Here is a 14,447-nt window from a genome sequence, read left to right on the forward strand (position 1 = left end):
CAGCCAGCGGAAACTGTGGGCAGCTTAGCTTTGAACTTACTACAATATGAGTGATTCGTTCGTTCATCGTTCGTTTGATAGATGAAGCATTAGTTTGGCTCAAAAATTTTGGTACCTAGGCTTCGTTAAGGTCTAACTTAACATTCATTTATTAATGTTGCTTACTTTTATTTAATAAACAAACATTTTATCTCCCGATAAAAAAGTAGAAATGTAAAATTGAAGTAATAAAAATGCAATTAAAAGTTAAAAATCCGGACAAGTGCGAGTCGGACGCCCACCGAGGGTTCCGTACTTTTTAGTATTTGTTGTTATAGCGGCAAGAGAAATACATCATCTGTGAAAATATCAACTGTCTAGCTATCACGATTCATGAGATACAGCCTGGTGACAGACAGACGGACAGGTTGATTCTTAGTAATAGGGTCCCGTTTTTACCCTTTGGGTACGGAACCCTAAAAACATCATTCGTATTCCAATATCTGAAAATAAAATACGAGTAGGTATTTCAAATAAAATATCACTAGAATATTAATGGAAAACTGTAGCTGAAGTGGGCCGTTTAAGAATTTTACAGGAAATATCTATTTAAAGGTAGGTACTACTCATTATTTACGCTTGTCACGCCAAAATATACACGTTCCCTCTCAATTTACCGTATTTAACATATTCTACGCGACTCGATTTCATGGAAAAATATATATACATATTATACATAACATTACTTGCTTAGATTTCGTGTTTGACACGACGCTTTGTAAAAGAAATGATGAAATAAATTTCATTTCCATGGAATGTATCAAGCAAGCAGCAACACGTTACATAAACAAGTATGTATCTACTTATGTAAAGACTGAGAGGAGAGTTACGTTAGGAATTAGTCAGTAGCTGGAATAAAAGCTTATTACAGGTAAAGCCAAAAAGGTGCAATGATAGTTCGAATGCTGTGTAATGAGGATAAATTATACAAAGATGAATTGACGCGATGTAACTACTTATACTAATGAATGCGAGGTAAAATTCAGCTTCACCTCTACTTTTGAAGTCTTTCGCGTTTGAAATCTTACAATTAACCGAAATATATATATATATATATAGTAAAGCCTTTCTTAATTGACGCGTAGTCCACACTTCACGATTAAGCCAATTGAAAGCCATACGGATGTAATTAAAAACACAGTTAAAACTTTTCTCATAACGTGTAAGGTATCAGTAACAGAATGACAGGTCTTACAATTTACTTTAATCTATCGGAAAGCTTAGTCTCTAACAAATGTTGCAAATATGCAATGCGCGCACCATAGTTGTTATTTTACAAAGGCCTCAAAGAAAACAAAAACTTACCTAGTTACTGTAATAACTTTTTTATTTTCTTAACTAAACCACTTTAACTCTCTTTCAAAGGTTTAAAACAATTCAAGATCTTCCTGTAGAAAACTTATCAACGTTTGGAACATTATCATTGCCCATAACTACTTTATTTAACTTGCCCTGTTAGTATGTAAGTTTTTTAGTTAGTGTGGGTCAAATCTTGAAAGCTAAATTTGACCAACTTCCCGATTTCCGATTGAGCAGAAAATTTGCATACATATGTAAGTCGGGTGAAAATGCAATATTATGGTATCATCGAGCTGATCGGATGATGGAGACGGGAGGTGGTCATAGGAACTCTGTGATGAAACAACGCAACCTAATAAAATAATTGTTAGGGGTTTTTAGAATTGTCTCGATGAGTAAGTTGCCTGTGGTTAAATAGTACAGTCAGCAATAAAAGCTTATATCAAAAATGATATTTTTGGCAAAAACTTATTTTGTGTGATTAATATTTTTATAACCGTTTTTATAACCTTATGGAGAATAACCGGACAAACACCCGTACACAAGGAGGTACAGACGCGGAAATGGCATTGGATTGGACATATCCTCAGGAAACCTGACACCCACCTATCCAAAGTGGCCCTGACCTGGAAGATGCCCGGCAAGCGGAAACATGGTCGCCCTAAATCCACTTGGCGTCGTTCTGTGGAGCAAGAGCTGGGTGTATTGGGGATGGGGTGGGAGGAGGTTACCCAAGCTGCCCAAGACCGTAGTCAATGGAAAAACAAGATTCGAGCCCTACACCCCAGCAGGGGGTAACAGGAAAAGAAGAAGAGAAGAAGAATATTTTTATAGTTAAATGTATTATAAAAATATGACTCTCATCGCTCATTTAGTAAAACAAAACAACTCGTTTGAATGAATGTGTAACAAAAATTGTAAAGAAGTTTTTCTTCAGAATTACGATATTATTATTTTAGGTATTATACCTACATTAAACAAAGTGTCATGCTTAGAACATTTTTTCAGGAAATATCACAAGTATATTTTAATCTATAGATCTACCGTAACTGAGGCCGTTGGTAAGAAGTTATTATGGTCTTCTACGACTATTTGAAGGCTTCGCTAGATGAAGATGATTTGTATTATGTTAAGTATTTGTAAGTAAAAAGGTAATATATGAATAAGTTAGTTTTAAGTAGTACGTTTTAGTCTTAAACTCAGTAATCTTCTAAAAGAAAATCATCTCGCAAATTCTTTAGCAACATCCCGAGATAAGTGGTAGACCTAACATTACATTAAGACCAGAGGGCCTACTGCAAACCACGTTTGACGTGTTGCCTCCCTGTCACACTTGCGTACAAATTTACAAGTGCGACAGAGAGCCAACACGTCGAACGTGGTTCGCGGTAGGCCCTCAGTACCTATTATTTATTATTTAAAGCATACTGAAAATTTAACTGGGTGTTAAAATATAGCTGTCTTAAAATATGTATTTATTAGTATGACTAAGTAAAGGGGAGATTTTGTTAAATATAGCTATATTAAAAAGCTTAGATTAGCTATAAATTAATTTTTAATGGGCTACATTAAACTTCCACGTATTTTATTTTATTACCAAATTTATGTTTGTTTCTATAGTCTATTTCATAGCCAGCCTGTGAAAGAAGAATTAAGTAGTCAATAATATACTTTTCCCCTCATTAGCTCGGAAAGCCGTCTTTTATCCTTTAAAACAAGCGGGTAAAAACGCATTTTATCCACTAGTGAGGAAAGTAATTTGACCTTGGATGGAGCGTGTTTAAGTAGCTTTTGACAGATAACAAAACGTAAAATGCTCATAATAATGGTTCGTTCGATATTAATTATCATTAAATAAATGGTTTGAGAATTTAATAAAAAATACCAAATTTAGCTTCATTTGATAATTTGAAGTCATAACCTTAAAATTTCATAAGAAACATTTGTTTTTTTTTATAATGATGTTGAACGCACAAGTTGAGTCGATGCAATTTCAAAACGCATCGTCAGAAATGTCAACATTGTCAAATGACAACAAAAATTTTACTTTAAAAATACGTAAAAATACATAACTTCCAGAGTTTTCTGTTATAATATCGTATTATCGTAAAAAAAAATAGTGATTCCAGTGATGAAGATGATCTAACGCCTGTGGATGTTGCACTTCCCTCGCTATAGTGAGGGGAAACGTTTTGTGTTACATACGGGTGCAAATGTATTTTACTTCTCGTATGTCTATTTTAGAACTATTTTAGAACCACTCGCTTCTCTCGTGGTTCAACTATAGAATCCTTTCGCTTGCTCGTGTTTCAATTCCACACTCGCGGGTAAAATATAACTTTGCACCCTTGTCACAAATCATATCCTTGTATAACAAATAACTATTTCAGGATGTGTTACTTTTGAGGAAGTAATTCAATTTAATTTTGAATTTTTATAAACTGAAATACACTACGGAAAAAGTGACTAAGGCCACCGGTGGCCGAGGCGGCAATTGAACCCGTCTTCAGCTTACGCGGCTAACGTCCTGACTACTAGACCACCCAGCCACATAAAATGATTTGATTTGTTCCTTAGTAGGTTAGAATTTTTAATTTCCAAAAATAGAATACAAGAAGAATATAAAACGGTACCTAGGTATCTTCATTATTTTCATGATTTAGTAGTTGATATAAGTTATTTTAAACTTCTAGGCATCTTAATTGCTTGTGTTGTGTGGCATAAAGTCTTATTCCGAAGCTACACAATCCAATTGAAGTTGTTGTTAACAAATTGAAATTCCTGGCGTTTAGTAGAACTAATGGCAGAACGCAGTATTTCACAATGTTGTGTACGTGACAAATTGTTTAACGCCTCTTGTTCACGACTCTAGAACTGAGCGCTATACTTCACGTCTCAGACATAGCTTTTAAGTTTTGAACAATCTTAAATTAATAATTTAATTATGAGAAAACGATTTATAATATGAATCCATTGTACATTTAGTACCTACACAGACTACACAGTTATCTGTCCAGTGAATTAAATTCAAGTGACTTATGCGCAAGCGATGGTGAACCTAGCAAAGTTTAAAATTATCAGGATTTTACTCAAAAATAATAAAAATGATACAAAAATTTAAAATAACTACTTCATAATAAAATACTTTACCAGATAAAATTGCGTACAGAAAATGAAATTTTCCTTGTAGCTTTGACTTCAGCTTTTGATAAATAACTCTTCTAAATGAGATGCCAGAAAACACGGCTTGCAAAGAAAATGCTGCAAATATTTATTCGTAAAGAAAGACCGTGACCGGCACATTATTCATATACTTTAGTTACTTAATTAATTCTTAGTATTTACTTAGGTATCTAACGGATAAAAATGCCGAGCTTGGTTTATACTATACCGTAGTCTGTCTCTACAAAAGAGGTAAATCAAAAATTGATTTCGAAGTCTTCAGAACACTATTACTATAAAGGTGTTCACGAGGAAACCGAAAGATTGTAACCACGCTTTTCTGAGGCCAAAAGAAGGAAAAAATGTAATAAGTTTAGGTCAAATTCGCAAAAAAAAAAAAAAATTGTTTTTTTTTCGATTTTTCTGACGAGTACATAAAAAGTAAATATTATTGGTAAACTTGTCACTTAAAATGGACTTTTTTTTCCTAAACCGTACTTTTTACAAAGTCGTACTTGTCACTTTTTGACATCTATCAATAAGGTTACTTAGACTACGTCCCATAGTGGCAACATCGACATCAAATATGCGTTTTGCACTATGTAACAATAAAAACTTTTTTTTTTTAAATTGGTATTAACTCTGAAACTAGGCAAATTACTGAAAAGTTTATAGGACATTTTAGTCTTTAAATATGATCAGGAATACGCTGTTAAAATTATTCGGTATCCTCATGTTACACCGTGTATATACTTAAGCACACCCACTTCGTCAATAGAAAAAGGCGCGAAAATTTTTTTTTTAAGGAAAGTCAACCCTTCGCGCCTAATTTTTTTTAATTTGGCTTCTTTTTCTACTGACAAAGTAGGTGTGCCAGAGTATAGTTAAAAATCTGCTGAAAACCCAAGGTATCAAGGCTGATGTTGGATTTTTAAACTTGAAAGTGAAAACTTCTAGTACCTACAATTTTAGAAACAATAAATAAATTCTGACATAATTTTCACCAAACAATAGCACCGCAGTTGTCAAAACTCTATGTAAAATCGGTGAACAAGTAATTGAAATACTTAAAATATTATTGTTTTGTAACGACCAACAGCAGATGACTGACAAGCAAATTATAACTTGTCAAACAATTACATGTTCGAAAAATAATTACAATTAGTATAAACCAAGGTTTTAGAAATTTCAGAATAAAATTCCGTAAGAAGGCTCGGCATTGGGCGATTATATAAATGTTTTGGGAAAATAAAACATATACGGCAGTCGGGCATCGATATATTATGTACATCTGTGCTTAATATAATCCCACACTCGTTGTTAAGGAAATAATTCCTGAGATTGCAAACCTCGCGGTTATGGAGATCTTTAGCATTAAGGAAGCCTTGACCTCCACACTTCCGTGGTGTGGTGAGCAGTAGACGGACCTGAGTCCACCTTAGTATGCCAAAGGAGTATATGAGTAACGGCATTACCCAGGCGTTGAAGGCGCACACTTTGTTGCCTCCTGACAATATACTGTTAAGGACTCTTGTGAGCCGACTGCGAAAGCGCTCTTTCACCGACCGTCTAATACCCTCATCCTCAATACCCAACGACTGTGACATACCAAGGTATTTGTGTGCCTTTTGGCCCAGGCCTCCTCCAACCTTCTCCACTGTACTCTGTCCTCTGCAACTCTAGACCAGTAAGGCCCCACATATCACACTCGAAATAGGACAAACCTCGAAATCTCTTGGACAGTCCTGAAATTTGGTATGTATGTTAATCAAAGGCCCCTTTTCCATGTCCACGCCATTTGACATTTGGGGACCTCGAGGCACCGCAGCCATCTTGGAAAATGTGTACCTTCCTGAAGAAATTCCCGTTTTACTCTAAATCTACGTGTAATATAATATGGTGTTTTAAGGCAACATTAAAACATGTTAAATTCTACACAAAAAAGTCCTATATGTCTTTGCAGAAAAATTGACTCTTATAGAAGATACTTGCTGAATCTAGATATAGCGCTTAGAATTTTCCAAGGGATAGGGAGGGAATTTTCTTCATATGAAGAAGAATGAAATATTAGAAGAATAGTAAATTCACTTTTGTCTATACATTTACCCCATACACGATCTACCCCAATATCAACATTTTACTCAACTGCGACTTAACCAGAAAATAGGGTAATGGGTTTCGGTACTGATGATTCTCTACATGCACATGTCTTTAATTGTATGTTGTCTACATACCAAATTTCAGGACTGTCCAAGAGATCTCGAGGTTTGTAGATGTAGTCTGAGGTTACGAAGTTGATCTGGATATATTATGGATTCATCATAATGGTTATTACTATCAGAATACTGATCTCATCTACTCTTATAACTCTTGGCACCTTTTTATATTATATTAAATAATAAATAAAAAAACATTCCTGTTACGTTTACGTGTATTGTATCTTATTTTCCCCGTTTTTATTGGTGTTCTTTATTATTAAAGATCTCAGTAAGCTATATCGAACCTCTAGGTCTAAGAATCCATTGAGGTATAGTTAGATGGGTTTCGCTTTATAAATTTGTAGTATTAATCTCACTACCTAGGTAGTTGTTGATCAAAGTAGTTTTAAGAAATATACATAAAACCGTACAGTGTTGTATAAAGGTCTTAATTTTAACGTTACTTTTACGTTAATAATTCCAATCAAAAATAAACATAATATATATTATTTATATTAATTAGCTCATATAGCTTTGAAATAAGTTGAAATAGGTAGACTATGCTTCGCTAAATAACTAGCTGCAAATGCATTCAGCCTGACGTATTATGACTTAAAACACTAATCGTAGATCTGATATCCACGCTTCCCTACACTCAGTAATGAGTTGTTGAAGTGTCGAACTAATTACGATATTGATTGGTGGTGATATGGCGTTAATGTTAAATGTTATCACTATAATTGAACCCTTATTTAAATTTTAAGATTAGATAGATACGCTTTTAATGCCCTTTGTCACTCAGTATTCACGTGTTATTACTGTTATACTTTTTTGCATATCCTAGTCCCTTCAGCGAAGGGAAGTGTGAGAGTGTGTAAGCAAGCCCAGTTGTAACAGAAACTAAAACTGCAACAGCAGCTATTTAAAATCCTTCTAGTTGAAATTTCCTAAAAAAAGGTAAACTAATGTTCCCTTGGTCTAGAGGTGTGCGTCTACCACATCATGCCTGCTAGCATGAGTTGCGTTCTCGCGCGCGACGTGATACTGTGACTTCTAGGGCGATTTCAAGTATGGACTCGCGCAAGAGAACGCAACTAATGCTAGCCGGTCAGAGGGCGTGAGTTCGAACTACGATTCGTATTAACAAGTTCCTTTTCAGAACTTATGTAAGAATATGAATTCATAATTACCAGAACTCCTAGTGTAAAACTCATTCGATAGTGTGACGGACGTACGCATTTGCGTTAAGGGTCCCCGGCAAGCTCGGTTCTCCATACAAAAGTAGTTCCGCTCTCATTTGTAAACGACTACCTAGATTGCTCTGAAACTTTGTACTAAAGCTACATAAACTAATTACAGACATTGTATGTCTGTAATTAGTTTATGTAGCTTCAGATATCAAAGTAAAAAAAATACATCGAATTTAAGTCTTTAATAAAAAACTTGTTTTTGCTCTATTTCATTTGATTTATAAACTGGTGCTGCATAAACTAATTACAGACCTAGATATACCACATATCATTGTATGTGGAAAGTTTCATTACAATCCAACACGTAGTTTTAAAATGAGAGCGGAACTACGTTTGTATGGGAAGGAGCAATTCGGCCGAGCTGGCCGGGGACTCTTAAGTCTCATTTTGTATGGGATTTTGAACAGCGCGCCAAGCGAGCCGTTATGGAAACTCAAAATCCCATACAAAATGAGAACGCAAACGTGTACGGCCGTACGTCACGTCACGCTATCAAATGAAACTTACCTTACACTAGGGGTACAGATTTCAGCGAAGAAAACATTGTGATGAAACCGGACTAATCCCTAAGCCTTAGTTTTCCCGGTGGGTTGGGATTTAATGATGGCAATCTCTTTGGCAAAATCTTGCGCCAATTCCTGGGATTAGGTTCCTGGGATCCTTTAGCTTGCAACCCGAAAAGCACTAAGATGAGGAGGATAAGCCCCCTTACTTAAAATATACATACATACCTAACCTACCTAACTATTATGATTAACGGAAGAAAAAAGATTGAACACAAATAGAACATTTTGTACCAAGAAAATCCCAGTTTATCTATCTTAGTCGTGGCGCAGTGACTAGTTTAACAAACAATAAAACTAAGTTTACTTTCTAAGTCTGATGCATCTTTCATGAGGTTTATTTCTCTATCCCTACATTTAAATATCAATTAATTTTTACACTGGGGCACCAACCAAGTGAAGCTAAAGTACAAAGTATTGGCAAACATTGGTTGCAAGGAAAGCTTTTATATAAAGTCTTATAAATATATAATATATTCTGCTTAGCCAGCAGCAAATTAGAAAATATAGATATAGTGACCCTGTGTAATCAGTCACTGTATTTTGTTACGGACAGTTTATACTGAATCTGTTTAGTGACTTTAGTGCTAGGTACTTTTCGCTTTTACACCGTTGTGGGAGCGCACCATTTAACGTTGAATTTGAGTTACCTACTTAGTATAATAATTAAGCCCTACATTTTTGAATGAATCTGCCCAGGTTTTATGTGTGAAACAATAAGTAACTATTGACATTGGTTATCATTTATTCCTAAAAAGAGTGAAGGAAAAGAGAAGTATAATGACCATTATTAAAAATAGAAGAGGAAAAAGGATCGGCCACCTGCTACGACACGACCAATTCATCAGGAACATCATAGAAGGGAAAATAAACGGAAGGAGAGGTAGGGGAAGGCCAAGAAAAAGTTATATGAGCCAAGTAAAGGAGCATGCAGGGGCCGTGTCGTACCAGGATACTAAGGGGCTGGCTTCGGATCGACCAAGGTGGAGACAACTTCATCACGCTGCACCGACAAGAGCCCACAGCTCTTAAATTGTATGATGATGATCATTTATTATTATTTTATTAAATACCACGTCTTCCAGCTTTGACCATGGCACTAGATGATCATTTTCTCCTACAAATTGCAAGAAGTTCGTCAGCCTTAAAAGTTAAAACTAGTCTATATTTTTTATTTACTTAACATATTGCATATCAGTTTCATGTCTTCAACTTATTAGTCCGTAGCTGGCCGTATAATAACTTCTTACCAATCGCTGTGTAAAACATGGTAGACATATAAATAAAAACATTATTTTCAATAGTCTGAAGCCTATTGCATTTTCAAATTAATAAAAAATACAAGCTAATACTATTAGTGATTTTGTATGTACGTTTCTAGTCTTTTAGACATCAATGGTCCATCGCTGTTGGCTATTATCATCTTTTTCTACGCAAACTATAGACTTATCTCAAGGGATGATCACCTACATTAGTGGTCCAATTTTGTAAGCTATTCTTACGGTGAACAGGATTTTTTTTATTGAATCCAAGTAACCCTTTTTCCGGGCTCTTGAATATTGTTTAGGCTATGCATTATGCCTATTGAAGAAATTACTTTGATCGCTCCACTGACCTCTAGTCAACAAGTGACATGGCAATATAATTATCGAGGAATAAGATAAAAAAAGTATTTATTTCCATACAATAGGTATGTTTACGTTTATTAAAATCGGCTAAGTGAGACTTGCATACAGATTGCTTGATTTTTACGCTTTACTAACTTTGACTTATATATAAAGACGGGTCTTACGGGCACTAAGAATGGTGCTAGTTCAGCGGTGCCACTCACGAATTCGACTCAATCGTGCAGTCTTTATGTAGTTATATATAAGTCAATGTTTACTACCTTCTGCTCGCTACTTAATTTGCATAGAATGTCCGCGATGTCCCTTTTCGGGACTCAAACAAATTTCGTGTAGATCGATTTACGGTTTAAGGGTGTAGAAGTAACAGAAAGACACATAGAGATATTTCGCTTTTATAATACTTACATATGACAAAAAAAACCTAGCGAATGCTGTGACATTGCTACGTAGCGCTGATTTTCATAAGACTTTTATTATTTACTTTGTCAAGTTCCCTTTAAGACAATCAGCTTCACCAGAAGTAATTTGAGTTTATGGCAAACTCATTATCAGTCAATGCTCCTCTCTCATTATTCTATGTCAATAATTTATTAAAATATTCATATTTTTATATCATTTATTGGTTATCGGAAACTTAATATCGACTTTTAAGGCAATGTGTCCGTTTTTTACAAAATCCACTGCTTATAGGACTTTTAGTTGTCGGTACGTATATTATTATGTATATTCAAAGCAAACAAAAACTTAACATAATTTAAAGTTATTGTTCATAAAATACGTTCTCATTATCTAAACAATACAAAAGGTAAAATTCATAATTATCAAATTTATAAATAATTATATTCATTCAAATCTATAAATCAGAATATGAAACGAAAAAGTAATTATTTCTCAGATTTGTACTTCACAACATTGGTTTCATCATTAAACCGAGTGCGAGTAAATTTACTTTATTTGATGTTTTCTTTTAATTTTTCTTTAAATATGGTGCCGTATTGAAATTGAAATGAACGTAATTCCTCGAATCACCAGTAGAACCTACTTACCTACACTAACACTCAGTCGTAATTTGTTTTACTGGTTTTAAGAGAAAAAGCTTAGGGGACTAAGTTTGTATGGAGAAATGACTGCCCACTTTTCTCGTACAGCCTTTACTGCCCGAACAGTAATCAGAAATAAGTTAAAATATTTGTAAAAATAACAATAAATAAATATGACTGTGACTTATGGTAGCTAGCGTAAATCGTCAAAGCTGTTTGGTTCGGTTCGGTAATGACCAAATCATTGGCCGCCTATACACAATATTTTACGTTTTATATTTTTACCTACTTACTACAAAAAATAATAACCATATTATTAAAATATTATAAATACGTAGGAAATATATTTCCAAAAACATGCTCGAGCACCGACGCGACGTTATGTAGGCTTAATATTTTCTTTTCAATGTTAGCATAAATTCTACCTAATAATTTTTACATACATAATACATAATTTTCTACCAGTTCTTGATACCAAGTTATTTACCGTTATATATGTACATTATTTCCTTAATAGCGACATCAGTTAATATGAAGCTTACGGTTTTACTGTGCCTACTTGAAATGCAAAACGTATTAATGTGGCATATTCCTAAAATAAAAATACAAACTTGAAAGATCTGATTTTATTGAACTCATTGATTGTATACTCCAAAGAATGAAAGAAAAGGGGTCGATATATACATGTATTTAATCAGATTCCGCTAACCACTGCCACGTCTAGTGTTGCTTGTAGTTTGTTATATCGATATCGATAATTGGCAGGATCGACCGCCGCGACGTCGGTGGCGACCGCGTCGACCCACATGTGATAGACCGCGCGCTTCGCCTCCTACAACTTCAAACTCTAGACCGTCTTTACTCCTACCACACGCGACCAAGGTACGATCGATGTCCGCAGTGTCGATGAAACGTCTTGTTGACGTAGTCGAATGTGTCTTGTGCTTTCTTCTTTAAGTTAGATTTATAAGACAATACATTGTCTGTCTGACTTATATATTCTTTCTAATCGAGCCTTGTGCATTAGTTTCCGCTTAAACGTGGCAAACATACCTAATATGTAAATAACTGTAACGGAAAAAACATCATCGATCTTTTTCCTTGTCGCCACGGCTGGGTTCATATTTATTTTGGTGTAATTATTTTTTTTTTTTTTCACTAGCCAATTTCTTATATCGTTAATACCCTTTAATGTGATTGTTCTACGCCAAAATGCCTGTTTATCTTAATGATATACAGCGTGCAATTTTGTTTAGTTATATCGCGATTACGTTGAAAATTTTATTTTATTTATAGTATAAATACTCGTAGTATAATGTTTGTTCCATATTATTTTATTTTGAATATTTTTTACATCGTGAAGTAAGACGACAATGTTGAACTTATAAGTCATAAATTACCTGTTATTTTTTCACGCTAAATAAGGAGTTCTAAAAATATCATGTTCCAAACACAATTAACGCTTTCGCGATACTATGAACTCGGTATAACTTTGTTAAAATCCATTAGTAGTAATAGTAGTAGGCAAGGAAAATTGACGGGTATTCCCTAACAGGCGGCATTTTAGAGTTGAGCGATGGTATTAACAAAAAAGTCACCAGCAGGTACTGAAACAACATTACCATTTCCTGTAATATAAGGAAAACAATTCTTTATTAAACTTTTGATCACCAAAGACATCGAATCTCAATAACAGAAAGCCTTTGACTGATTGTAAGCCGATTTGATAATAAAGATCCCTACTAAAAATTACAATATTTTCTGCTTTGTTTTCGTCGCTATCTACTTTTCTTTGCTTTACTAACTAACTTTACGAATTGACTATCTACTATTGCCTTGTAGGGCCGCAATTTTATCCTTGATAGGTCTTTTTGTGGTCATCGCACCAAATTCAACATGTTGGCAATTGGGTCGGTTATTTTGTCTCTTTTGTGTAGTTGTTAATCATTTGAAACGAGAAATAATGTTTTAGAACTAGACAGTACACCAAAAGACAGAAAACCACCTAATCAGCAAAATAAACTTAAATGACAAGCTGTCACAACTCGTCTAGGTACAGAAAATCACTAACTCGTTATAATAATAATTTATAATAGCCAAACAATGTGCAAACTCTATAAAACTAAGTCACATCTTGAAACTTGAAAAACCAAGGAATATAAGAAAAAATATTACAACAACGTAAACGTAATCCGTTTTCATAGTTTTATTTCACGAGTATCTATTGCGGTAACCGAAGACGATATTGATACAATCAAAATTTTTGGAGAAAAGTTACTTTTCACGTTTTTTTGTACGTAAACGTTGTACACCCCATACCACTTTATTATACGCCGTTTACAATTACTACGTCAAAATGCGCATTTCCAAAGGGGCTTGAGAGTGCTGGTTCCAGCTCGCTAACAATCATAGTTTTCGAGAAATCTTAATTGTCACAACTCCCCTCTGTCACAACCCACCTTAGTCTCCACTAAACCAACAGCAGCAGCAGTCACTAGTTTGCAGTTTTTGCAGTAATTTAGAAATTTTAATCGAGACGATGGTTTTAAAATCTTATCCACATGGAACCCAGTCATTAGTAAATGTAAGCGAAAACAAATATCGCAAGATGAAAAATCGAATACCATGAGTGTTGTGTGTCGACCCGGTGACATCCCTAGTGCGCAAAACGTTCAAGTTAATAAACAAGACCAAGTGCGGATAGTTCGAAAAACTCGCGCGCAGGCCTAGAAGATGTTGATGTCAACTTTAGCCAATCTTCTCCGAGACCACGGGGACAACGCCGTCCTCGAAACGTCGGAGGTAAATTTAAAACTTAAATTTTCGCGATTAAGTGCCGTCGTTATGAATAATAATTTAATAAGTCGTGTTATCGTGAAAGTTTAAATCAATATAATTTGCAGTAGATAGTAGTAGGTACATACAATAAATATCCCGTATTTTTTTTACCGTTTAAAAGCATTAAAAATTAACTTATTTAGTTAAAATCAAGCTGTGCTAACAAGTAATAAAATTAGCGTTAACGAATAATTGGATAAATTAAAAAAGGTTTGTGTGTGTGTGTATTAATTCTAGTCAGGAAATCTACCTACTGTATAAAAAGCATCAAAATCAATTTAACCCTTAGACAGGCCTGATTTTTTTAAACTTTTGTATACTGATTATGTTTTATTATTAATCTTATATTTCTTAACAAAAACCCTGTGGCCGTTATACGTCCACTGCCCGTAACCTGCGGTTTTGTGTGGTACGGATGTGGTCTAGACCA

At 34.5% G+C, this 14,447-nt stretch overlaps 1 protein-coding gene across 2 annotated transcripts in view; it reads left to right on the forward strand.

The window, feature by feature from the left end:
• LOC134754331 (uncharacterized) overlaps positions 1-14,447 on the forward strand; it is a 41,329-nt gene that overhangs the window by 20,752 nt on the left and 6,130 nt on the right. Inside the window, exon 3 of one of the 2 annotated variants that reach the window (XM_063690602.1) lies at positions 11,945-12,061. The exons of the other annotated variant lie outside the window; for it this stretch is intronic. Coding sequence (XP_063546672.1) covers positions 11,945-12,061 — 117 coding nt within the window. The remainder of the gene's footprint in view (positions 1-11,944; positions 12,062-14,447) is intronic. 2 annotated transcript variants of the gene reach the window in all.

Source organism: Cydia strobilella, chromosome 2, assembly GCF_947568885.1.
Source record: "Cydia strobilella chromosome 2, ilCydStro3.1, whole genome shotgun sequence".
NCBI classification, from domain to species: domain Eukaryota; kingdom Metazoa; phylum Arthropoda; class Insecta; order Lepidoptera; family Tortricidae; genus Cydia; species Cydia strobilella.